The sequence below is a fragment of the Balaenoptera acutorostrata genome, chromosome 13 (assembly GCF_949987535.1).
Source record: "Balaenoptera acutorostrata chromosome 13, mBalAcu1.1, whole genome shotgun sequence".
NCBI lineage: Eukaryota > Metazoa > Chordata > Mammalia > Artiodactyla > Balaenopteridae > Balaenoptera > Balaenoptera acutorostrata.
Window position 1 is genome coordinate 43,922,082 of NC_080076.1, and position 25,184 is coordinate 43,947,265.

Sequence of the window (25,184 nt, forward strand, 5' to 3'; positions counted from 1 at the left end):
TTTACTTAAATATTTGAGGTAGAGCTAATATCTGTATTCATTTATTTGTTTTTTAAAATTACATGAGTTTTATCATGAGGAGACAGTTATATATAATCTTTCTCTTTCTCTCGTGCATAGTGTAGACAAACTCTTACACAAAATGAAATTTCACAGCAAAATGTGAAGAAATGCTAGTCATCTGAAATCAATGATAGATATGGAGAGTACAAATATTGGAAATACAATTTTTAAAAAAGAAGGTAAATATTAGCCCTATTGCCTATTGACAAATGTAACAAATATATATACTCCATTATGCTGTTACTGTCAAACATAGTAAGTACTTTACACACCCTCACACCCACAAAATCTGTTCTTTTTTTAAAACATCTTAATATTTTATTTTTCCTTAATAAATATTACTTATAAGTGGCAAGGACATATACACACTACCGAATGTAAAATAGATAGCTAGTGGGAAGCAGCTGCATAGCACAGGGAGATCAGCTCGGTTCTTTGTGACCACCTAGAGGGGTGGGATAGGGAAGGTGGGAAGGAGACGCAAGAGGGAGGAGATATGGGGATATATGTATATGTATAGCTGATTCACTTTGTTATAAGACAGAAACTAACACACCATTGTAAAGCAAGTATACTCCAATAAAGATGCTAAAAATTTTTTTTAAATAAATATTACGTATAAAATAAGAATATTACATAGATTTTAAATGGTTTGTTTTCTGCCTTAGAGACAAAGCTCTTACAGAACCCAGTGATTCATGCATGCAAACCCTGTATATATATATATATATATCCCCTGATCAAGGCCATTTGTAATTAGACTAATAATAAGTGCTTCTTAATGATGAGGAGGAAACCAATTATTAATGAGCTGCTTCTTGAAAAATACTGGCCATTCATTAGCTCTACAGTGCTGACCAAGGTTTAAATGTGTATATTCTGTTCTAAAATCCAACTAAAATTAACCTCTCTGTATATATTGCTGTCTTTTGTTTCTTTGTTTACCTTTTGCTTTTCCGTGAATATGAAAGCACTATAGAAAATTTGACAGTGATTTATTAATTATGGAGGTGCCACGCAAGGCAGGTCTGAAAAACTGTGTATATCTTAGCACGAAGGCAAGCACATTAACAGCCCGGATGCACCCCTTTGCAAGACTGAGGGGATAAACATCAGGGCTGCTTGGCTGCAAATTCCTTCCCTTAATCCCTTCCCAAACAACCCAATCAGGAGGAAGAAAGGGCCTGCATCTCTGCCTTTGTAACATGTCAGGGCCCTGTGTTCTTCGAACCTCAGATGTGAAGTCAATATAATGGACGCTTTTGTATTAAGTAACTCAGGAGCCCCTGTTCATGAGACACAGATGAGGAACCTGGGGCTGGGTTACAGCTGTGACCACAGGGTCCAATGCAAAGATGGATCACACTCATTAGGTCTTATGAGTATTCCCAGGAATAATTCAGTTCCCCTGCATTGTAACATGTGGCTTCCTTCAACAAGTCAGAAAAGCCCTGTTCCAGTATTTTGAAGATAAATAAATAAAAATAAAACTGAATTGAATCATTCATTTCTCAGTACATTAAACCTATACATTTCAAAAGTATATAGGAGGGGTGGCAGAAGGCAAACGTGTTTTATTTGGCCTGAACATTGCTGCAAATGTTTGCATTTGAAGGCTTTTCAATGAGGCATGTACTCTTAAATTTTCCACTGTCCCCACATCTTCCCATTGTCCCATAGCCAGACCTCTTCACCACATATATACCTTGCCCGGTCCCTAGAGACAGTTGAATTTGATGCTTTGTAATAGATCAAGACTTTTGAAATACCTAGTATTAGCTGCGTCTTTTATCATCCAAACATATGTGCCAATATTTTTGCTTTAAAAAATAAAGCTTTACTAATTCTTTGAAAAAAATAATTAGGTTGAGAAATAAGATAGTCTTGAGATGCTTATCCACTCTAACTTATATGAATGCAAAGATACTATCTCCTCCACACATTTCTATGGCAGTATAGAAACTTATGTTTAAAGAATAAGAAATAGGAATAAGAAAGCTATTTAAATTTGACTCTTCTCTATATTTTAGCATGGATGAATATATGGCTTTGCCCTTGAGAGGATACTTGCTATTTTAGAAGTAATACATATATCAGTCAGATTTTATGAGTATATGAATATACATCAGTCAGAATATACGAATATAAATCAAACTCAAGCTGACTTACAAATTTTGTCCTTAACCAACCATTGAATTAAGGTTTACTTCCTTAAAATCCTAACTTTTTTTGCTTGATTTCCATTAGCTACTTGAAACCAGCAGCCTTACTTGGCACAAAATATGAAAGGGAAACAACTGGGCAGATATTTTTTACCACCTTGACATGAGTCTATCAATTTTGGTTTTAAACTGAGTTGTCTGTTATTCCTGGCAAGTTCAGAGGGAAGATAAGCCTCTGGGTCCCCAAATAAGTAAATATATTATTTATGTTTTGTCATAGCAAAAATATGTTTCATTTAAAAATGGGACCAGAGTCTCTAAGCTAGGATTATAAGACATTTATAAAGCAAACCAAAAAAAAATTAAAAAGTCATTTAAAATGAAGGATGCCTGGCATTAAGGATCCTGAAAGCCCACAGCTCATAAAATACTTTAAAGTAGTGGAAGGGGAGGAGACCTTCAAGATGGCAGAGGAGTAAGACGTGATCACCTTCCTCCCCACAAATACATCAAAAATACATCTACATATGGAACAACTCCTACAGAACACCTACTGAACGCTGGCAGAAGACCTCAGACTTCCCAAAAGGCAAGAAACTGCCCACATACTTGGGTAGGGCAAAAGAAAAAAGAAAAAACAGAGACAAAAGAATAGGGACGGGACCTGCACCTCTGAGAGGGAGCTGTGAAGGAGGAAAAGTTTCCGCACACTAGGAAGCCCCTTCACTGGTGGAGACGGGGGTGGTGGGGGGGAAGCTTCTGAGCCACGGAGCAGAGCGCAGAAACAGGGATGTGGGGGCAAAGCGGAGAGATTCCCACACAGAGGGTCGGTTGAGACCAGCACTCACCAGCCCGAGAGGCTTGTCTGCTCACCCGCCGGGGGAGGTGGGGGCTGGGAGCTGAGACTCGGGCTTCGGAGGTCGGATCCCAGGGAGAAGACTGGGGTTGGCTGGGTGAAGACAGCCTGAAGGGAGCTAGTGCGCCACAGCTAGCCTGGAGGGAGTCCGGGAAAAAGTCTGGAGCTGACTAAGAGGCAAGAGACCATTGTTTCAGGTTGTGGGAGGAGAGGAGATTCAGAGCACCGCCTAAAAGGGCTCCAGAGATGGGAGCGAGCCGTGGCTATCAATGTGGACCCCAGAGATGGGCCTGAAATGCTATGGCTGCTGCTGCGGCCACCAAGAAGCCTGTGTGCGAGCACAGGTCACTATCCACAGCTCCCCTCCCGGGAGCCTGTGCAGCCCACCACTGCCAGGGTCCTGTGATCCAGGGAAAACTTCCCCCTGGAGAACACACGGCACAACTTAGGCTGTTGCAACGTCATGTCAGCCTCTGTTGCCACAGGCTCGCCCCGCATTCTGTGCCACTCCCTCCCCACTGGCCTGAGTGAGCCAGAGCCCCCTTTAACCCCCTCCTGTTTGAGCAAAAAACAGATGCCCTCAGGCGACCTACACACAGAGGTGGGGCCAAACCCAAAGCTGAACCCCAGGAGCTGTGCGAACAAAGAAGAGAAAGGGAAATCTCTCCCAGGAGCCTCAGGAGCAGCGGATTAAATCTCCACAATCAACTTGATGTACCTGCATCTGTGGAATACCTGAATAGTCAACGAAGCATCCCAAAATTGAGGCAGTGGACTTTGGGAGCAACTGTAGACTTGGGGTTTGCTTTCTGAATCTAATTTGTTTCTAGTTTTATGTTTATCTTACTTTAGTATTTAGACTTTATTATCATTGGTAGATTTCTTTATTGATTTGGTTGCTCTCTTCCTTTTTTTAATATATAGATATACATATATTTTTCCTTTTTCTCTTTTTATGAGTGGGTATGTGCATGCTTCTTTGTGTGATATTGTCTGTATAGCTTTGCTTTTACCATTTGTCTAAGGGCTCTGTCTGTCCTTTTTTTTTTTTTTTTTGTATAGTTCTTAGCGATTGTTATCATGAGTGGATTTGTTTTTTGATTTGGTTACTCTCTTCTTTCTTTTTTTTATTTTCTTTTTTTTCCTTTTATTATAACTATTTAATTTTTTTATTTTTAATAATTTTTAAAAATGTTTTATTTTAATAACTTTATTTTATTATTATTTCTTTCTTTCTTTCTTTTCTTCTCTGTTTTCTTCTGAGCCATGTTGCTGACTGGGTCTTGGTGCTCTGGCCAAGTATCAGGCTTGTGCCTCTGAGGTAGGAGAGCCTAGTTCAGGACATTGGTCCACAAGAGACATCCAATCTACAAATCATCCAAAATGAAAATAAATACGGAAAAACAAACTTTAATGATACATTAAACAAGATGGACTTCATTGATATTTATAGGACATTCCATTCAAAAGCAGAATACACTTTCTTATCAAGTGCTCATGGAACATTCTCCAGGAGAGATCATGTCTTGGGTCACAAATCAAGCCTTGGTAAATTCAAGAAAATTGAAATCATATCAAGTATCTTTTCTGACCACAACGCTATGAGACTAGTTATCAATTACAGGAAAAAAATCTGTAAAAAATACAAACACATGGAGGCTAAACAATACATTACTAAATAACCAAGAGATCACTGAAGAAATCAAAAAATACCTAGAAACAAATGACAATGAAACACAATGACCCAAAACCTATGGGATGCAGCAAAAGCAGTTCTAAGAGGGAAGTTTATAGCTATACAAGCCTACCTTAAGAAATAAGAAACATCTCAAATAAACAACCTAACCTTACACCTAAAGCAATTAGAGAAAGAAGGACAAAAAACCCCCAAAGTTAACAGAAGGAAAGAAATCATACAGATCACATCAGAAATAAATGAAAAAGAAATGAAGGAAATGATAGCAAAGATCAATAAAACTAAAAGCTGGTTCTTTGAGAAATAAACAAAATTGATAAACCATTAGCCAGACTCATCAAGAAAAAAAGGGAGAAGATTCAAATCAATAGAATTAGAAATGAAAAAGGAGAAATAACAACTGACACTGCAGAAATACAAAGGATGATGAGAGATTACTACGAACAACGAATCCAATAAAATGGACAACCTGGAAGAAATGGACAAATTCTTAGAAAAGCACAACCTTCTGAGAATGAACCAGAAAGAAATAGAAAATATAAACAGACCAATCACAAGCACTGAAATTGAGACTGTGATTTAAAGTCTTCTCACAAACAAAAGCCCAGGACCAGATGGCTTCATAGGCGAATTCTATCAAACATTTAGAGAAGAGTTAACACTTATCCTTCTCAAACTCTTCCAAAATATAGCAGAGGGAAGAACACTCCCGAACTCATTCTATGAGGTCATCATCACCCTGATACCAAAACTAGAAAAAGATGTCACAAAGAAAGAACACTATAGGCCAATATCACTGATGAACATAGATGCAAAAATCCTCAACAAAATACTAGCAAACAGAATCCAACAGCACATTAAAAGGATCATACACCATGATCAAGAGAGATTTATCCCAGGAATGCAAAGATTCTTTAATATACGCAAATCAATCAATGTGATACACCATATTAACAAATTGAAGGAGAAAAACCATTTGATCATCTCAATAGATGTAGAAAAAGCTTTCGACAAAATTCAACACCGATTTATGATAAAAACCCTCCAGAAAGTAGGCATAGAGGGAACTTACCTCAACATAATAAAGGCCATATATGACAAACCCACAGCCAACATCATTCTCAGTGGTGAAAAACTGAAACCATTCCTCTAAGATCAGGAACAAGACAAGGTTGTCCACTCTCACCACTATTATTCAACATAGTTTTGGAAATTTTAGCCACAGCAATCAGAGAAAAATAAGAAATAAAAGGAATCCAAATCAGAAAGGAAGAAGTAAAGCTGTCACTATTTGCAGATGACATGATACTATACATAGAGAATCCTAAAGACTCTACCAGAAAACCACTACAGCTAATCAATGAATTTGGTAAGGTAGCAGGATACAAAATTAATGCACAGAAATCTCTTGCATTCCTATACACTAATGATGAAAAATCTGAAAGAGAAATTAAGGAAACACTCCTATTTACCATTACAACAAAAAGAATAAAATACCTAGGAATAAACCTACCTAAGGAGACAAAAGACCTGTATGCAGAAAACTATAAGACTCTAATGAAAGAAATTAAAGATGATATAATCAAATAGAGAGATATACCATGTTCTTGGATTGGAAGAATCAACATTGTAAAAATGACTATACTCCCCAAAGCAATCTACAGATTCAATGCAATTCCTATCAAACTACCAATGGCATTTTTCACAGAACTAGAACTAAAAATTTCACAATTTGTATGGAAACACCAATGACCCTGAATAGCCAAAGCAATCTTGAGAAAGAAAAACGGAGCTGGAGGCATCAGGCTCCCTGACTTCAGACTATACTACAAAGCTACAGTAATCAAGACAGTATGGTACAGGCACAAAAGCAGAAATATAGATCAATGGAACATGATAGAAAACCCAGAAATAAATCCACACACATATGGTCACCTTATTTTTGATAAAGGAGGCAAGAATATACAATGGAGAAAAGACAGCCTCTTCAATAAGTGGTGCTGGGAAAACTGGACAGCTACATGTAAAAGAATGAAATTAGAACACTCCCTAACACCATACACAAAAATAAACTCAAAATGGATTAAAGACCTAAATGTAAGGGCAGACACTATAAAATTCTTAGAGGAAAACATAGGCAGAACACTCTATGACATACATCACAGCAAGATCCTTTTTGACCCACCTCCTAGAGAAATGGAAATAAAAACAAAAATAAACAAATGGGACCTAATGAAACTTAAAAGCTTTTGTACACCAAAGGAAAACATAAACAAGATGAAAAGATAACCCTTAGAATGGGAGAAAATATTTACAAATGAAGCAACTGACAAAAGATTAATCTCCAAAATTTACAAGCAGTTCATGAGCTCAATTCCCAGAAAACAAACAACCCAATCCAAAAATGGGCAGAAGACCTAAATAGACATTTCTCCAAAGAAGATATACAGATTGCCAACAAACACATGAAAAGATGCTCAACATCACTAATTATTAGAGAAATGCAAATCAAAACTACAATGAGGTATCACCTCACACCCGTCAGAATGGTCATCATCAAAAAATCTACAAACAATAAATGCTGGAGAGGGTGTGGAGAAAAGGGAACCTTCTTGCACTGTTGGTGGGAATGTAAATTGATACAGCTACTATGGAGAACAGTATGGAGGTTTCTTAAAAAACTAAAAATAGAACTACCATATGACCCAGCAGTCCCACTACTGGGCATATACCTTGAGAAAACCATAATTCAGAAAGAGTCTTGTGCCACAATGTTCATTGCAGCTCTATTTACAATAGCCAGGACATGGAAGCAACCTAAGTGTCCATTGATAGATGAATGGATATAGAAGATGTGGCACATAGATACAATGGAATATTACTCGCCATAAAAAGAAAGAAAACTGAGTTATTTGTAGTGAGATGGATGGACTTAGAGTCTGTCATACAGAGTGAAGTAAGTCAGAAAGAGAAAAACAAATACCGTATGCTAACACATGTATATGGAATCTTAAAAAAAAAAAAAAAAGGTTGTGAATAACCTAGGGGCAGGACAGGAATAAAGACGCAGACATAGAGAATGGACTTGAGGACAAGGGGAGGGGGAAGGGTAAGTTGGGACGAAGTGAGAGAGTGGCATGGACATATATACACTACCAAATGTAAATAGATAGCTAGTGGTATCAGCTGCGTAGCACAGGGAGATCAGCTCGGTGCTTTGTGACCACCTGGAGGGGTGGGATAGGGAGAGTGGGAGGGAGACACAAGAGGGAGTGGATATGGGGATATATGTATATATGTATATATATATATATAGCTGATTCACTTTGTTATAAAGCAGAAACTAACACACCATTGTAAAGCAATTATACTCCAAGAAACATGTTTAAAAAAAAAAAAGTAGTAGAAGGAATGAGTGAGCCCAGTTTGGAAAAGGCAGCCTTCAGTGAGCAACCCCGAAAAGGTATACATCTTAGAACGAGGTCCTCATTTTTAAATTAGCCTTCTATGGAATTGAAGAAGATTATATTGATTTTTCTGGTGGATATTGCTAAATACCCAACTTATACAGCATTTTACTCTGTAGTACTCAAAGAGCTTTACAAAGATTAATATAACCTTACTTAGATGGACTCTGCAGGGCAGATAGAACTGTACCTTTTTGTCCACCCGAAGACACCAGGACCAAAAGGGTGGAGGGCAGGGCCCAGCATTTTACCGAAACTCTGGATGAGCCTCTGATGAGCACTGGAATGTTCTTACATGCTGTTGCCTGGTTTATACACAGAACTGTATCCCATCGTTCCCTTTGCAAGGGCACATGAAAGGTAAAGGAGGAGGAAAGAAAGTTGTAGTTCCTTTGCATAATTGAGGCTCCTGGAAATTAAAAACTATTCATTACCTTGGTGATTTTGTACTGAAATTTAAAAAAAAAAACAAAACAACTGCTTATCAGCAAATCCAGCCTCCTGCACAGTGCCTGTGTTAAAACAAACGGAACAAATCCCAACAAAGAGGAGTTTTGAAGTGAAGATAAGGCTGAGTTCATGGAGAAATATCCTGTGCAGTTCCATTATTTTCACTTTGCGTAATTTTATTTTTAAAGGCTATTTTAGAATAAAAACAATCCTTCCTTAATAATTGGATGATTTTTTGTTTTGTTTTTTCTTTTTGTTTTGTTTTTTTTTCGGTTTGTTTTTTTTTTTTAATTAATTAATTAATTTATTTATTCTTGGCTGCATTGGGTCTTCGTTTCTGTGCGAGGGCTTTCTCTAGTTGCGGTGAGTGGGGGCCACTCTTCATCACAGTGCGCGGGCCTCTCACTGTCGCGGCCTCTCTTGTTGCGGAGCACAGGCTCCAGACACGCAGGCTCAGTAGTTGTGGCTCACGGGCCCAGTTGCTCCGTGGCATGTGGGATCTTCGCAGACCAGGGCTCGAACCCGTGTCCCCTGCATTGGCAGGTGGACTCTCAGCCACTGCACCACCAGGGAAGCCCCTGGATGATGTTTTTATTTGAAGGGCAGTTGGCAAATTTTAAAATATTAAAAAACAAGTTTTAATTTTTGCCTATAAACATCTGAAGATATGCCTAAAAATAGATATATTTAGTACTAGGCATGCTAAAAAACTTAATGTTTAGCATCCATTATAGTAAGTATTATTTATTAGGTAAACAGATAGAAAATAGAATATTTTTTATTTGAAAAATTTCTCAATTCTATTGTCACATTCTTTCCCATTAAAATACGTAAGCATTGGATATTAAAATGATGTAGCGAGCCATCTTTCTTTTCTGCCTTTTGTGTCTTAAGTGCCTAACAAAATTAACTTATACTGTGGAACACTGAGTGGGTAAGATCTGCTTTGGCTACCAATTTCCCTCTACCTGTTCTAGACACCTGTAAAAGAGTTCCCAGCAGTGTTTGACAGAGTAAGCCTTATAATGATAATTCCCTGATGAAAAAAACAAATACTACTTTTTGTCTTCTGTAGTTAAATACCTTCAGTTCCTTTAACTTCATTATAAAGTGTTGAGATCTTCCAACAACCTGGTTTTTCCCACCTGGATGGTGTTCGGTTTATGATGGCTTATAGTGCGGCTCCCAGGAAGCCTTGACTTGCTCAGCCAAGCACATCAGTTAAGCCTGCACACTACACAGAGTTCCCACATTTAGATCTCAGTTACTATACTTAGCACTGTGTGAACTTGGATAAGTCCCTTGGCAACCTTTGTGCCTCTGTCTTTTCAATCTATAAAATGAGAGTTTAACAATATCTAATTCATTGGGATGGGTGGATCAAGATAATATGACAGTCAATTAGCACAGTTCCTGGCATATAGTAAATGCCCAATAAATATTACCTGATAATATAATATTTCTCTCTCTTTTTGAGTTTGCATCATTCTTTATTCAAGGAATAATTAATTGCCAGCAGGTCCACATTCTAGGCATTATATACTTTTATTAATTCAGCCTAAGATGACATTAGATATTTTTGTCTAATTCATCTGTATGTTAAGTCTCCTATTATGCATTCCTAATATTAAATGTTCTCTATTGCTAGACTTAAATCAATTATAATTAAATCTGAAGTGTTACCTGTTTCCCATGCTAACCTGTAAGTTCACTGGAAGCAAACTTCCTGTCTGTACCGTTCACTATAACTGCAGTGTCTTGCACATTGTATGTGCTCAATAAATATTTTAATAAATGTTTTAGTTAATTATAACTGTACATTTTTGCAGAGGTGCTAATGTTATATTTCTTCCTCACTTTCTGTGTATAGGTCATGTTTTAGATTTAAGTGTAAGGCTATACTTTTAGCCCTGTTAAATTTGTCTTATAAAGTATTAGCCTATAATGAAGTTGTTCATATCCTGTTGCTGTTGACTCCCCATTGTTTAGTGTTTTCCCTCCTTCTTCACATCCTGTTTCCGAATGTTCAGTATTTCGTCATTGTACTTATGTGTCTCAATTTAAATATTGAATAGCATAGGGCTTAGGGCAAAACCCTGTGACATACCTTCTAAAGATCTTTCTTCTTGTTGCACCAATTTGTTCACTAGTCTTTGGATGTGGTCATTCTATTAGATGTGAATCATCCTCATGGTGCTGTCTTTCAGCAACTCTGCCTTATTTTGCCACATGCCTTGTTTTATGTATAGAAAGTCACCGTGATCTGCCTTTCTATTAATAGTTCTTTCACAAAGAAAATGAGATAAGTTTACTAGGTGTTGTCTCTTACCACTATTAACAGAGTTTTAAAATGTTTAATTTATAAACTTTAATGACTTACACTGCCATTATAATAGAAACTGTGATTTTTCTGCTTACGTATCTTAAATTTTCTTTTTCTATCAAAGAGAACTTCAGATAGAGTTTGCCATCTCATATATTAAAATGATTTCAAAGGGCAAGAATCTGAAATTAAAAGATACACTTAACATAACTCTCCAAATGCTAAACATATTGCCTTGCTTCACAAACTTTTCCTACCAGTAATCTAAAACATACTTTAAAGTTTTAAAGTGTACATGTCTTCTGACATGGAAAATTGAATCCTTGCCTTTATCTCTATCCCACTAAAACCCTACTAAAGTGATTGAAAGTGAAAATAAAGAGTTTAGATCTACACAGAGGTAGAGAATGAGGGAGGACTCAGGAAAGGATGAGAGATTCACCTCATTTTTGGAAAATGGAAATCTGACCTCCAAGTGACTATAGGGAGATACTGATAAGGAGCCATTCAATCCCTGTAGACCCTGGAACGTCTAAGAACTGAGGGCACCAGGTATTTCAGAAAGTGGAGTTACATGAATATGAAAATAAGAGAATTGATTCAGTGTATCCGAGAAGTTTTTTAGACCCCCCTAGATGCCCTCCTCAATTCTGTATTACCAGGAGACCTCTTTTTCTTCCCACCCAAGAAGGAGATAAGAGGTTTATTCTGTAGAGAAATAGAGGCAAAAAGCTCAAAACCTTGGGATACCAGTTATAGCAGCAAGAAAAATATACTGAAAATGGGCAAAGTAAATTCTTCAACCTAAAGATTACATATCTCTGCTACAGGTCTTTTTCACTTTTTAGCTCCAAAAATAGACAGCCTAGTTATTCCCTCCACTAAGGAGACTAGAATTCTTCTCTCAAAAATTGAGGAGCCAGAGAGGGAAAGAACTATAGATCCTGGCACTCAAATATCAGAAGCAAAGCAAAGAACAGAAGAAAATTGTCAAGCAAAACAGTTCATATCCTCAGAAAGATTTAAAAAAATAAAAGGTATTTTCTCGAAATGAGAAATTAATGCATGAAAAGGAACAATAAACAAAATCAAACTCTTGGAATATAAAAAATATACATGATAGTCAAAAAGCGTTTTAAGAATTGGAAGGCCATTTGGGAAATTACCCAGAAATTTTAAAAAATAGACAAAGAATGGACAATGAAATACAAAGGGTTTTTTTTGAAGGATCAATTTAAGAGAACCAACATCTGGATAATTAGAGTTATAGAGAAAATAGAGAGGAAGGAATTATCAAAAATAAATTATTTTTCTAAAACTGAAGAAGCTGCATTAGCAGGATGAAAGAGCCCATAAAGTTATCAGGACATGTAAATGCAAAAAAACCTACGTCAATCACATCATCATGAAAGTTCCAGAGCACATGAGATAGAGAGACAAATTTGAACTCCAAGCTCCAAGGAGGGGAAAAAAAAGTCACATATGAAGAATCATAAAGCCAGAGGATGTTAACCAGCAAAACCATTCTCAACACTAAAAAATATGGGAGCAAAACCCACAAAATTATGAAGAAAATTTTATATCCAGCCAAATTATCAATCAAACATGAGGGTAAAAATAATTTAAAATAATTTTCTGGAGTCTATCTTATGTATAGCCTTTCTCAGAAGGTTACTGGAGAATATTGTCCGCTGGAACAATAACATAACCCAAGGAAGAATTTAATGAGTCCAAGAAGAGAAAATACAAAAATGGGAGAGAGGGAAAAAGATATGGAGAATGACGCTATGTCACAGACCTAGAGAATCCTCTTTCTAGATTGGAATAAAAGGATAAAGAGTTCCAGGAGAGGGGGAATATGGAACTGATGGAACCCCTGATGGATTTGATGATATGGAAAATATTCCAAGAGGTTTTATATTTGTGATAGAAAATTTGGGGAAAATTAGTAATAGTGTCTTGGAATACTAGCCAATTAAAAATAGTGTTTTGGAATACATACACCACACAAAAAAATTTTAATACTGAGGGAATAAAGAAAGTGTACTCGTAGTTCACTGGTTGGCTCAGTAGTGAACAGAACTGTGTCATTCTGAGTTCCAGCAGGTAACCTGTTCAAAAGAGTAATTGGAGACTGTTTAATAAAGGGACTATTTACATAGGGGTGAGATGGGCCAAGGAAATCAAGAAGAGATGGTGAAGTACTCTAGGACTAGCAAGCCTGGAGGAGCAATAGAAAGGAACTATTAGCAGAACCTGATGGGAACCAAAGCCATGGGAGAGGGGCTGTCTTATAGGATCCAGGAGCACAGCAGCTCCCAGACCATTGCACGGCAGGAAAGGGTACTGGGGGATAAATACCCCCTGCTCTCCTCTCTAAAGTCCTGTCAGGGCTTCCTGTTGATGAAACCCTAGCAGCCAGAGAGCAGGTGAGCCCAGCTGTTAAGTTCACGGTGGTTATACACCCAGGAAGCAGTGTTAGAGAGTGCATCTAGAGGGGAAAATTGAGAATATTCAGTGTACCAGTAAAAGCATGTGTTGTTACAATTTCTTGTTGTAAGGCAAATTCTAGTCTAAGCTATATGATGTTTACCTAATTTAACCAAACCCCAGGGATCATAGAGATCTTTGGATACGAGGAATGTTTCATATCAAGTGTAGAGTGGATTTCAGTGCAATGTTCACACACACACACACACACCCCCTCTTCCCCTGTATCTTCACATGACTGCCTCTTCTTTATCATTCCATTTCTTGGCTGATTGGCATATGCATTTTTCTCAGAAAGACACCCTCTGGAACACCTATCTCCAATCATTCTTTTGCATAACTCTATTTTATTTCATTTTTAATGCTTACCACTATTGAACTTAGTATTATAACTTATATTTTTTATTTCTTCTTATTGTCTATTCTCTCCCCTGCCTCATACCTCTATAGGTCCCTTGAGGGCAGGGATCTGAGGATCTATCTCCACTACTTTGCTGAATGTGTAGCCCAGTAAATAGAAGGGATTCAATAGAACATTGTTTAAATAATTCACTAAGAAATAAAATGGCTGGATAAGATTTTGTCCTGGATTGTACATATGAGATAATAAAAAAGGGGCCTGTTGAATATGGCACAAATCTCTGTCTCAGGAGACTACAGAGATAGATGAAGGTGTCATTCATCGAAATTAAGAATTCAGAAGGCAGAGCAAATTATGGCTGGAGAATTAAGAGTGGGAGAAGATAAAGTGTACAATTTTGACATACATACTCAGTGGGATGCACTTGTGGGGCATGCAGTTAGTTATGTGCAGTAGGTATTTGAAAATGCAGACCTGGGAAAAGGTCTTAATTACAGATTTAGATTTAGAGGTCTTTGGTGTAAAGAGGTAGATGAAGTCATAAACAGGATGAAATCTTGCAGGGAAATTAGCAGACTCCAGGAGAATAAAAATGGAAGGGAAAAAGAAGCTGAGTTATACTGTTTCTACCAAAATTTATTATGGAGTAAGGTAAAGTAATCCAGTATCTTAAGGAAGATATTACCACTACTCTTCAAATACAAGTATGTTCAAGAACACTAATGGGTTTACTTGTGTGTATGTTTGAGAAGTTAGAGTACAGAACTCCTAAAAATTACTGACTTCTTGAATAATTAGTTTTTCATTGTAGATGGAAATAAAATTATAAACTTTATATCTGATATTTGAAGAAATATGTCAACAATGATATTTCTCTTCTTACTAGATACCCTCCACCCACAGTCAACATGGTAAATCAGAACATTATATACGTATAACACTATCCATGGTAAATCAGAAGCAGTATTATTAAGGAGAGGAAAGTTAACAAAAAACATATTTTACTTATGTGTACATATAACACCAACATGTAGTCAGACTTAAGTGATGCGTTTTAAATTCATCACTAGATTATTTTTAGATCATTTCATGTTGTTTCGTACACGTTCCCTTTGAAATTTATTTTCACATAAATATAAAAGCATTATCACTCTGTGATTCAGGCATCACCATTTTGATGGCTTTTCTAATTACCTTAGTTTGACTATTTCATAATGAATATACTTGAAGTATCAAAATGGATGGGTAATTTTTACACCCAGTTTAAATTAAATTATAATAACCTGTAAGCTTTTATTTCAACGTGTGTAGGAATTAAGATCTCAATTATATGGCTCCTTCAAGATATATAATTCAGATGGAATTATGTTTATTATCTGACTGCACATAATGTTCATTAAAAGTAGCTGTGAAGGAATCTATTATGTAGAGTGACGTTCGGAAGGGATGGTTCTTTGTTCTGCTCATTCAACCATGCTGGCACACCTGTTTCTAATTGTGAAACCACCTATGATTTCCTCCCAACATCCTGTTGAAATAGCATCATTAGTCAAGGTTTTCTACTTACTCAAAAAGAAATAGGAAAAGATGAAAATTGTCTGCCATGGCCAAGTGTTTTTTTAAAAAACTTTCATTGTATTTTTCAAAGCTCTTTTTCCCAGTTGAGCCTAATTTTCTTAAGCCGGTAGTAAACACTTCCAGAATCATACCTAGAAGATTTGGGGTAACTGACATTGGGTATAAATAAATCGTATCTGAGAGGTCACTTTTAAAGTACTTGGCCTGAGTTTTGTCGGTTTATGTAGCCATTTGTGACAATGTATTCAACCATAGTTTTAACATAAATTGTAGCCTGGTCTTGTACTTTGGGAAAACTGATATTCACAGAAATGAAAAGAAAGTTTGTTTCTCTTAATTTATCTTCTGAAGTGGCATGTGTTAATTTTATTTGATCTGAGCAAAAATGTTACAGTCAAAAACAGTGCTAAAACTTATGAGATTATTTTAGCATTAAACAATAATATATATACATGTTATTATATGTGGACAAAATAAAATAAAAAATATAATCTTATTATCAGACTAAAATTAACTAGCAGAAACTTATTAAATCCCTTTAAAACTCTGCTTTATGTATCAAATTTGATCACATTGTTGATAAAATAATGCACCTCTCCAGGCTGCCCAACATCATACGCTAGTTGGCCATTATGCAGGTATTAGCCTTAATCTGACATCACCATGTTAATAGGATTCTTATGTAGTTACTAACGGTTAACTGCTCTAAAAAAAAAAAAAAATTATTGATCTCTGTTGTGCTTCTCAGAGTTTAATTGCTAAAAATATTTGTTCTGAATTTTTATTACAACTGTAATACTTATTTGTTCTGGATTTGATTTCAGCTGTGATATTTTTATAGCTAAAGATTCTAACATAGCTATAGTGTTTAGAATCTTGCTTTGGAGAAATTTCTAATTGTTAGAATAATTGTGTTGGTGTTTTTTTTAGACCTCATCTTCAGTAGGATGTTTGGTTCAAGGTCTTTGATCTCTAGCAATCTGACAACTAATTTATATATACAATTGAAGTCTATGTTCTCTTTCTATGACATCTTTTACTTTCTATTTTCTTTCCTTGCATTTTTTTCATAAAGATAATTGTATACAGTAGAAGAGATACAATAATTTCAAAAAAATAGGTCCTACTTCTTTTGTTTGAGGGTGTCTGGGGGATAGATTAGAGATTTAGGGAGAATAGTTGTTAATCTGGAATTTAGATTATAAGGAAAATACCATCCTTTTGCCTCCTTACTTTTGATGAAGGGCATACATAAGTCTGCTGTACCTACATAACACTTTTTGATTTCACACAAAAGTTTTCTAAAAAGTACTAAAAAACTTTTAAGCAAATTTTAGTTTGTTATTCATCGTTAGATACATATGTGAAAATTTTGGAAAAAAGATTAAAATTTAGATGACAAACCATCATCAGACGCTATGACACATAAAATAATTATAGATGAGAAACTTTCTGTATGTCAGTGCACATATGCGGCAATTTAGGTGACTCGGAATATTACACTGGTAAGATTTATTTTTTCAGTTTAAGCTATGACCAGAGTATAGAGTGCAAGAGAGGAAGTGACAGAAGATGTGGCTGGAAAGATTGTTCTCAAACTCTGAAGGGGTTTGGATGCCAGGATCTTTGGGTTTTTTTCTCTAGGAAACAAGAAATCTTGGGAACTTTTAAAGAGAAATCAACATAAATGATTTTTAAAAGATACATTTGAGAAGATGTGGACAAGATGTGAAGGGGCAAACACTGGTCAGGGGGTTATCACAATAGCCCAAATGAGGGATTATGGTACTCTGGATTATGTATTAGCAATGAGTGTTTCTCAGATGCATGCCAATAAGGGTCATTTCCAAGATGGAGCTGAGAGGGCTTGGTTATTGTTTGACTGAGGGAAGCCTGTATAAGAGAAGAAAAAAATCTTGGCATGATGCAGTAACTGGAACAAGAAACATTGGTAATAGAACAGGTGTTGTTTTGATTTTTAATTAAATTTTTTTGCAAGGGGTGTCTGGAGGAAAGAGAAATTTAATTTCAAAGTGTTAAATGGGCATAACTGAATAATAGGAAATGCAGGCATTAACCTCAGAGGGACTGCAGAAACTGGAAATGAGAATTGAGAGTAACAGTTATATAGGTAATATCAGAAACCATGTCTGCCATAGAATCACCAGATAGAGTATTGCAACTATCTTACCAAAAGGGAATATTGTATTAAAGGGGATTAAGAAAAAAATTATTTAAGGAAGTTGTTTTTTTTTTTTTTAATCAAAAGAGCCCAACTGCAAATAAAGGGATTTTTGTCAAAGATGTTTTGAGTTGTTTTAAATGTAGATTTAAAAAAAATAACTAAAAGATGAGAACTCAGGAGAAACAAAGATACTATGATTAGAAGAAAATCTTTTTTATTCATAAAATTTATTACAATTTAATGTGAAAAATACTGATTTGGTACTGCTTTGTTAAAACTGATTTTTCTGAGGTGAAAAATATTATGCTACACATATGAAACCGATGACCAAAAAAATTATATCTGCAATCAGATTTTAGGACCTCAAAGGAACATTATTTTTAAATTTTCATTTTGGTCACATTAACAATGGAACTCAAAATTAAGTGTTAGAAACCTATAGAAAAAAAGACATCTGTTTTTTAAATTTGATTTTTTTTGGTCAATAACTAAATAGCATAGTGTTACATTTAAGATTGTAATTTAAGAATGCTAAGTCTCTACTTTTGTTTTTACTGACAAAACTTTATGGCCATCAGGAAGAATTTTAGAGTAGATGGCTTTGCAAGCTACTGGGTTACTTCTTGCCAGCCCTGTATCCTTACATATCAGGTTGAGGACTGTATTTATTTTGTATTTTTCTTTAAGTCAATAGTTCTGAAGCATTTATTGTTTATAAAATCATGTCAGTATGTGTGTGTGTGTGTGTGTGTAAATATTGCTACAAAGAGAGTTTGTTAACATAACCTATTCTGGGAAAACTTTGATAAACCTCTAGGTGAAAGCTTTCCTGCTATGATTTTGGTTTCTTAAGTGGGAAACCAAATCTGTTTTCTCTGTTATTTCAGATCTTATTATTAGGCTACTTAGATTTAGTCAAAACATGTCTTCCCTTATTATCTTTCTCAGTGAGTTTGGGAGCGTCTTTGCAAAGAACAGTCTTCTGTGTTGGCATCTTAATCATTTGTGTGGCCAACAAGTGGAGACTGTATGGGTGCTCTTAACCATATGAAAGAAGCTACTCCCTGAGTGTTATATGTGTGAGTGTTTGTGTGTGTGTTTTGATGGCATCATAAATCACTTCTCCTCATCCCAAGTAATAATCACATTTACTTCTAGTGCAGACTGTTTTTTTTTTTTTTTTTCTTAGCAGGAAAGCAGTTTAAATTAGAGCTCTGGTTCTCTCAGATCTTTTATGAATTTCCCTGGTAACTCTTAGCCACATGTGCTTAGTTCTGGAACACTTGCTATCAAGTGGAAGAAGAAGGTAGAGATGTTTTCCAGCAGTTTATATGTGAAATAAATTGTACTCCCTCCCTTCATCCATGCTTAAAGGGCAAAGAGGACATTTAGAGCAGTAATTTAAAGTAAAAATGCTTCTATAGACAGACTACAAAGAACATGTAAAGATAGGAGAAGTCTAGTAACAATAAAAAGTTCAGGCAAATTGATGCCTGAATTATCCACGTGTTTAATATTTTGCAGTGATAAGCTTGTTTGAGGTCTATGCAAGTTTTTCTTTTTACCTTAAAAAGGTGCATCACTGGTACCCTGACCATCTCAGTGATGAACTAAAAATGTAATTTCATATTGATTCAAAAATGCCTTGCAAACTCCAATTGCTATAACAATGTAAGGTAAAAGGCAAACAGAAGAAAGGTATCTGGATTATTGAATCAAGCAGAAAATTTTACTGGAATTTTCTGATAATCTTTATAGGCAGAGAAAATTAATGAAAATATACAGCATATTTAACAGATGGTAGAGAATATAAAAGCTAAGAAAAAGTGGAATTCTTGGGAGATATAAAAGCAATGTGTTTTTTGAAACCTATTCTCAAAAAGTTGAGTGGAACCAGTCAGATTTAATTTTGAAAAACATGTCTATGTAAGGTACCTGAGTAAAGGATTCCTTAGGCAGCTGAAGTAAGTTAGGAATTCAATCCGTATGGTCCAAGTACCAGATCAGGTTCAGCAAACTCAAATTTGTCCTTTCCAGTTTCTACGGATAGAGTACAAAGGAGTATAAACCAATCTTCCCAAATAGTGTGTGGATGAGAGGGTAATGAGTAGACAATGCCTACTCTTCTAAATCATTCCAATCTTGCCATCCATCTGTAAGTAATCCCCCATTCTATTCTAAGCCCAAATTTTTCCTAAATTTGAGATGCATACTTATATACATAAAGGAAATATCTATTGATAAGGCCAAAGCCTAATTATAAAAGTCACCATAACTGTTTCTTTCATCTGTTAAATATTTTTAATCAAAGAAATCTGAATCAAAACAACTCTGTATTATCTAGTGCAATGCTGATGGTCATTCCATCATATCGATGCTATCTTTTTTAATGGAATTTTTTAAAGAAAATTTGAAATATGTCTAATAAAATCTGGGATAGGATTTTTTCAAGTTTTTGATTAATAAAATATATTTCATTGCCTAGATATGCAGTCTTGTAGCATATTAATATTATCCTCTTTTGAAAATAATCTTCATAGCAACCTCGGGGGCAAGCTGTCAAATTTGAGAACTTTAGGAACTAATGTTTATTAAACGTTGCTTACAGAGATAAAATGTGACTCCAGGGGATATTTATTTTTTATGTCATTTACTTATTTTTTTATGCTTTCTTTGAAACCAATAATAGTAATCATTCACAAGAAAAACATGAATTAACTTCATATTAAACTTCTCCCAAAAATACACTGCAGCACAGATATTACTGGGATTTTCATACATTGTATTTCTCAACATATAGTGGACTGCCAAAACATTAATAGTGCAAATCTGTGTTTGACTACAAATGACTCCCTACAAGGCCTGTTTTGATTATTAATAGGATTAATTATCTGCCTGCTCAATGCAGTTACTGTGGTTTGGAATAACAGTTAATAATGAAAAGACTGAGGCACATTTAAAAAATAACACGTTTAATAATACAAATTAATTCTATCATACAAAGAATCAGAGAGAAAACATTGTGGAGACAATGCCTTCTCCCTTTTTCTTCATCATTAAGAAACTCTTCTCCTGTGGGTATATTCTGTTGTCATTTTCCAAACACAGAAAAATAAACTGGGTATGTATCATAATAGCCATGAATTTTCTCAAACAAGAGACTCAAATTTTATCATGCTGCCCAAGTTGTTTTCTATCAGGAAACTGGGAAGTTACACTAGTGGTAGAATTGTTTGAGGGTTTGAAGCTAGCCCCTTCTCAAGAACCTCAAAATTGCTTTGAAGTATTGAATAATTTGCCTTCTTTCAGAGTTGCAATGGCTACATGCCTCTACAGAAAGAATACTGCACAGCCCAGTGGTTTTTCATAATGCTTTAGATGCAGTGATTTTATGAGTGTAGAAGACAGCAGACAGAGCTGCTCGTCTGGATAAAGAGGAAAGACATAATATGAAAGCATATCTCTATGCCTTTGTCCCATAGTCTCAGGAAGACTCTGAGGCATTTCCCCAGAAGCCATGGAGAGTAGTTTGAGATGTACTACTTTATAGGAAATAGAAGTTATATGTGTGAAAAAAATTTACCCATGTAAATATCTCAGATTCATCTATCAATCTTCTGATGAGCTTTGCTAATTTCACAAGCAATAAATATATAAAATATGTCTGTATTCTAGTATGGAAGAATATATATATATTATATATTATATTATATATATATATTATATATATATTATATATATATATATGTAATATAATATATATATATATAATAATACACATATTAATCTATCCCCAGGCAGGGAGGAGATGAGCACTCATAGATGGGAGACCATTTTACTGTACCTTTGTGAAAGACTTTTGGATACTGCATGAGGGATAATCATCATTGGTTAGACCATTTTCCACTCACCCGGTCATTGTAACATGCCATTTAAAAGACAGCTTGTTACAGATTCTAAAATTCAAATCGTTGCTATGTTTCTGTACCACTAATGTTGCTTTATTAATAGTTATTTTTCACAGTAGCACTGTAATTATTACAATTATTTACCTTAGACCTACTTATTATGGCTTCCAGCAACCAAAGATTCCTGGAAATATCATCTTCAATATCTTAGAGTATTTAAGCTCCCTTACTATTTGTAATATAAAATTTCATCATAGTACAAAAAAACCCCAAAACATATATATTGTTATATCTTTAGAAAAAGTCCATATTACAAATGGTAAATTTGGTGAAGGCCCCCTATCTTCTTTGGTAGAGAACCACAGTCTAAAACCCACCACCGTTGGGTATTTAGCAAAGAGCAACTTTCAGTATTAAGAAAAAAAAAAAATCTGGAACTTCCTGTCTTCCCAGTCTAAATAGTAAAGCCAGTGATACCAATAAAATCTGATTGTGTATGGGTCCCTTCTTTAATGCAGTTTCTCCCAGGAAAGAGTGTTATTCTAAAGTAATTTACCTTCACAGGGATTTCTAAGGTTTAAATGCAAGGAATTACAATTAGACTTTCTAGTTCATATACCAATTTACATCCGCTCATTTTTTTTTTTAAAGGCAATGCTAGGAAAATTCTTATTTTCAGTTTAATTTACATTGAGGAATTTTGCTGTTTATTTCATAATCTTACTTACCTAGAAATGAAAAGATGAAAAGCTTATAAATTACGTCTAAGATCTACAGCTGAGTGTAATAGAGTTGAATAGGTCAGTTATAGTTGAAAAGATCAGAAGAACAAGAGCAAAGTCATAACTTCATAGTTCTTATAGACATGGCAATGCTTTCACTACATGAAAGATTAGAATATCTCTGGCTATAGCAATACTACTGGGTCCATAGAGCAAATTTATTCCACTTTTCCTCTTTTTCCAGTACTTGATACCACAAAAAAAAAAAAAAAAAAAGTATTTGAAAGTTTGTTTCCCTAAACATGCACTCTAAATTTATAAGCTGAAAAATACTTCTGATTATGAAAAACACTCTTAAGAATTTATTAGAAATCTGTTTCTAATTCCTTCGTATTAAAAAAAGAAGAAATGATGAAGAATGCAGTAGACAAGTCATATATGTTGTATATATTTTAGACTTTATAAACTCACAGCTGAAGGGAAATTCATTCAATCTGCTTTGCTATGAACATATATACAATTTATTGCCAATTATAATTTGTGTCCATACAACTTTCATTGGTTAGAAGTTTGGAAGCATGGTTTGTAGACACTAGTGCAACTTAAGAAAAGAAAAACAAGCTGAAAAGCCTGAGTTTACTCGAGTCTTTGTCAGGCTGTTGTGATGCATGTAATGGGCCTGGTGTGGAATCAGCACACAATAAATTTTCCTATAGCCATAAAATAAAAGAGAGAGAGAGAGCACATGAGAGAGCAAACTACAAAAAAAAAAAAAAAGGAATTTCAAGAAAGCCAATTTTTGCAAATTTTTTTTTTGCAAATTGTTATTTCTCTTCATGTAATTTTTTTAAACCTAACTAGTTCTTTTTAAATTTGTTTAAAATTTTTTAATGTAAAGTTCACCCTCCCAACAATTTCCAATATTGTCAACCACATGCACATTTTTGTGCAACAGATCCCTCTCCCCCGAACCACTCCCCCGATCCTGCATGACTGAATCACACAGTAAACAATTCCCCACCTCCCCCTCCCCCAGACCGTTGCAACCACCATTGACTTTCTGATTCTATGTGCTTGACTAATTTATCGAAAATAAGTGGAATTATGCAATATTTATCTTTTTGTGATTGGCTAATTTCACTTAGCATTGTCCTCAAGGTTCATCCATGTTGTAGGAGATGACAGGATTTTCTTCTTTTCTTGAGCCTGAATAATATTGCATTGTATTTATATACCATATTTTCCTTATTTATTCATTTGTCAATGGACGTTTAGGTTACTTCCTTCTCTTGGCTATTGTGAACAACTCTCTTCACGTAATTTTAAATTCAGTTGGAAATTGCAAATTGTTCCATCTCCAATCTGTCTCACATTGTTACTTTGCTTTCCTTTTTTTAGTTTTCAGCAAAGTTGTTGAAAATGTGCATATGTACTGACTTAACGTTGACTATATTTTTCTTCTTGTTCAATACAGACATGTAGATAACAATAAGATAGTCCTGTTCAAGGTGAAATAGCACAGTGATTTGATAAATAATGAAATGCTATTGTCATTGCAGGATGAATCTGCTCCAGCTGACAAACAGTGTAAACCAGAGGCGGCCCAGGGCACTTACTCAACCTCAGCTGTTTCAGGCTCCCAGGAGGTGTTGTACATCAACGGAAATGGGACCTACAGTTACCATAGTTACAGAGGGCTCGGAGGGGGACTGCTAAATCTGAACGATGCTTCTAGTAGTGGTGAGTCTTTATTACATATTATGTTTTTGTGTCCATTTGGGGTTATTAAATTCCCTAAACCTGAGAAAAAAAAACTGAATGAAGTGTTATAAGCAGTAGTCAGTGCCAATCTGTGAAAAACAAGACCATTTAACACATAATGTCCATCTCCCTACAAGGACATCTCCCTATTCAGTTGCTGTTTCTAAAAGTAGCAGCACTATTATGCAACTGAATGATTGCTGTTTTATATTCAAAAAATCTCAACTAGAGAATAGCACGTTTTTTTACCAAATAGTTATACATTCTTTCCTTGAAGCTGTAATGTAGTGTTCGTCAAAAATAATGACACCTTTTCTCAATGTTCGAAGAGGTTTTTAATTTGGAAAATTTGAGGCACCAGGAACTTTATTGACTTGATGAAACATACACAGTCATTATACCTAAGAAGATACAAACTGAAACAACACACAGAAACAATCCATGGATCTCCAGCCAACAGCTTGTCAGTGACAATGGTGCGTCCCACCAGCAGTGAGTGGTATACTGGAACCAGCTTGTACAGGCTCGTGCTTGGTAAATTTTTAGGAATTTCTTGAGCTTATATACCAGAATAAATTCCAAATGTGTAATATAAAGCCATACATATATTAGGAATACAGTACATGGGTGAACTTTTTATAACTGGGTTGTAGGAAAAGCTTTCCTAAACTATACTTAAAATCTAGGGAAAAGTAAGTTTAATTAGACACATGCACACACACAGACACAACTTTTGCGTGACAAAAAAAAATAAAGTAAAAATTAAGTGATAAACTAAAAAGTTATTAGCTTCCTATACTACAAAGAGTTAGTAGGCCAATACGTGAAGGTCTTCTAAAAAGAAAGAAATACCCAAAACTGCATATTTAAAAAATAAGGCTAGAAATATGAACACACAATTCTCATAGAAAGCAATGCAAATGTCCCCTAAATACAGCTACTCAAACCCACTCCTAATAAGAGAAATGCAGCTTCTGTCAGATTAACAAAAGTCTGAATATTTACAGAATATTCCTTTGATAACGCTATGGAGGAAATGAGTACTCTCATGCATTGCTTGTAGAAATACAGAAATTTAAAGTAAACTTGACAATATCTAGGAAAATTAAATATGTATTTACCATTTGACCTAGCAATCTCTTTAGGAATCTCGTTAGCAGTT

General features: G+C 35.2%; 1 protein-coding gene across 7 annotated transcripts in view; it reads left to right on the forward strand.

Moving 5' to 3' along the window:
• The window catches only part of NOL4 (nucleolar protein 4), a 406,271-nt gene that overhangs the window by 329,800 nt on the left and 51,287 nt on the right, over window positions 1-25,184 (forward strand). For all 7 annotated transcript variants that reach the window (XM_057525972.1, XM_057525967.1, XM_057525968.1 and 4 more), the window contains one exon: window positions 23,821-24,001. In XM_057525972.1, the coding sequence (XP_057381955.1) occupies window positions 23,821-24,001 (181 nt within the window). The remainder of the gene's footprint in view (window positions 1-23,820; window positions 24,002-25,184) is intronic.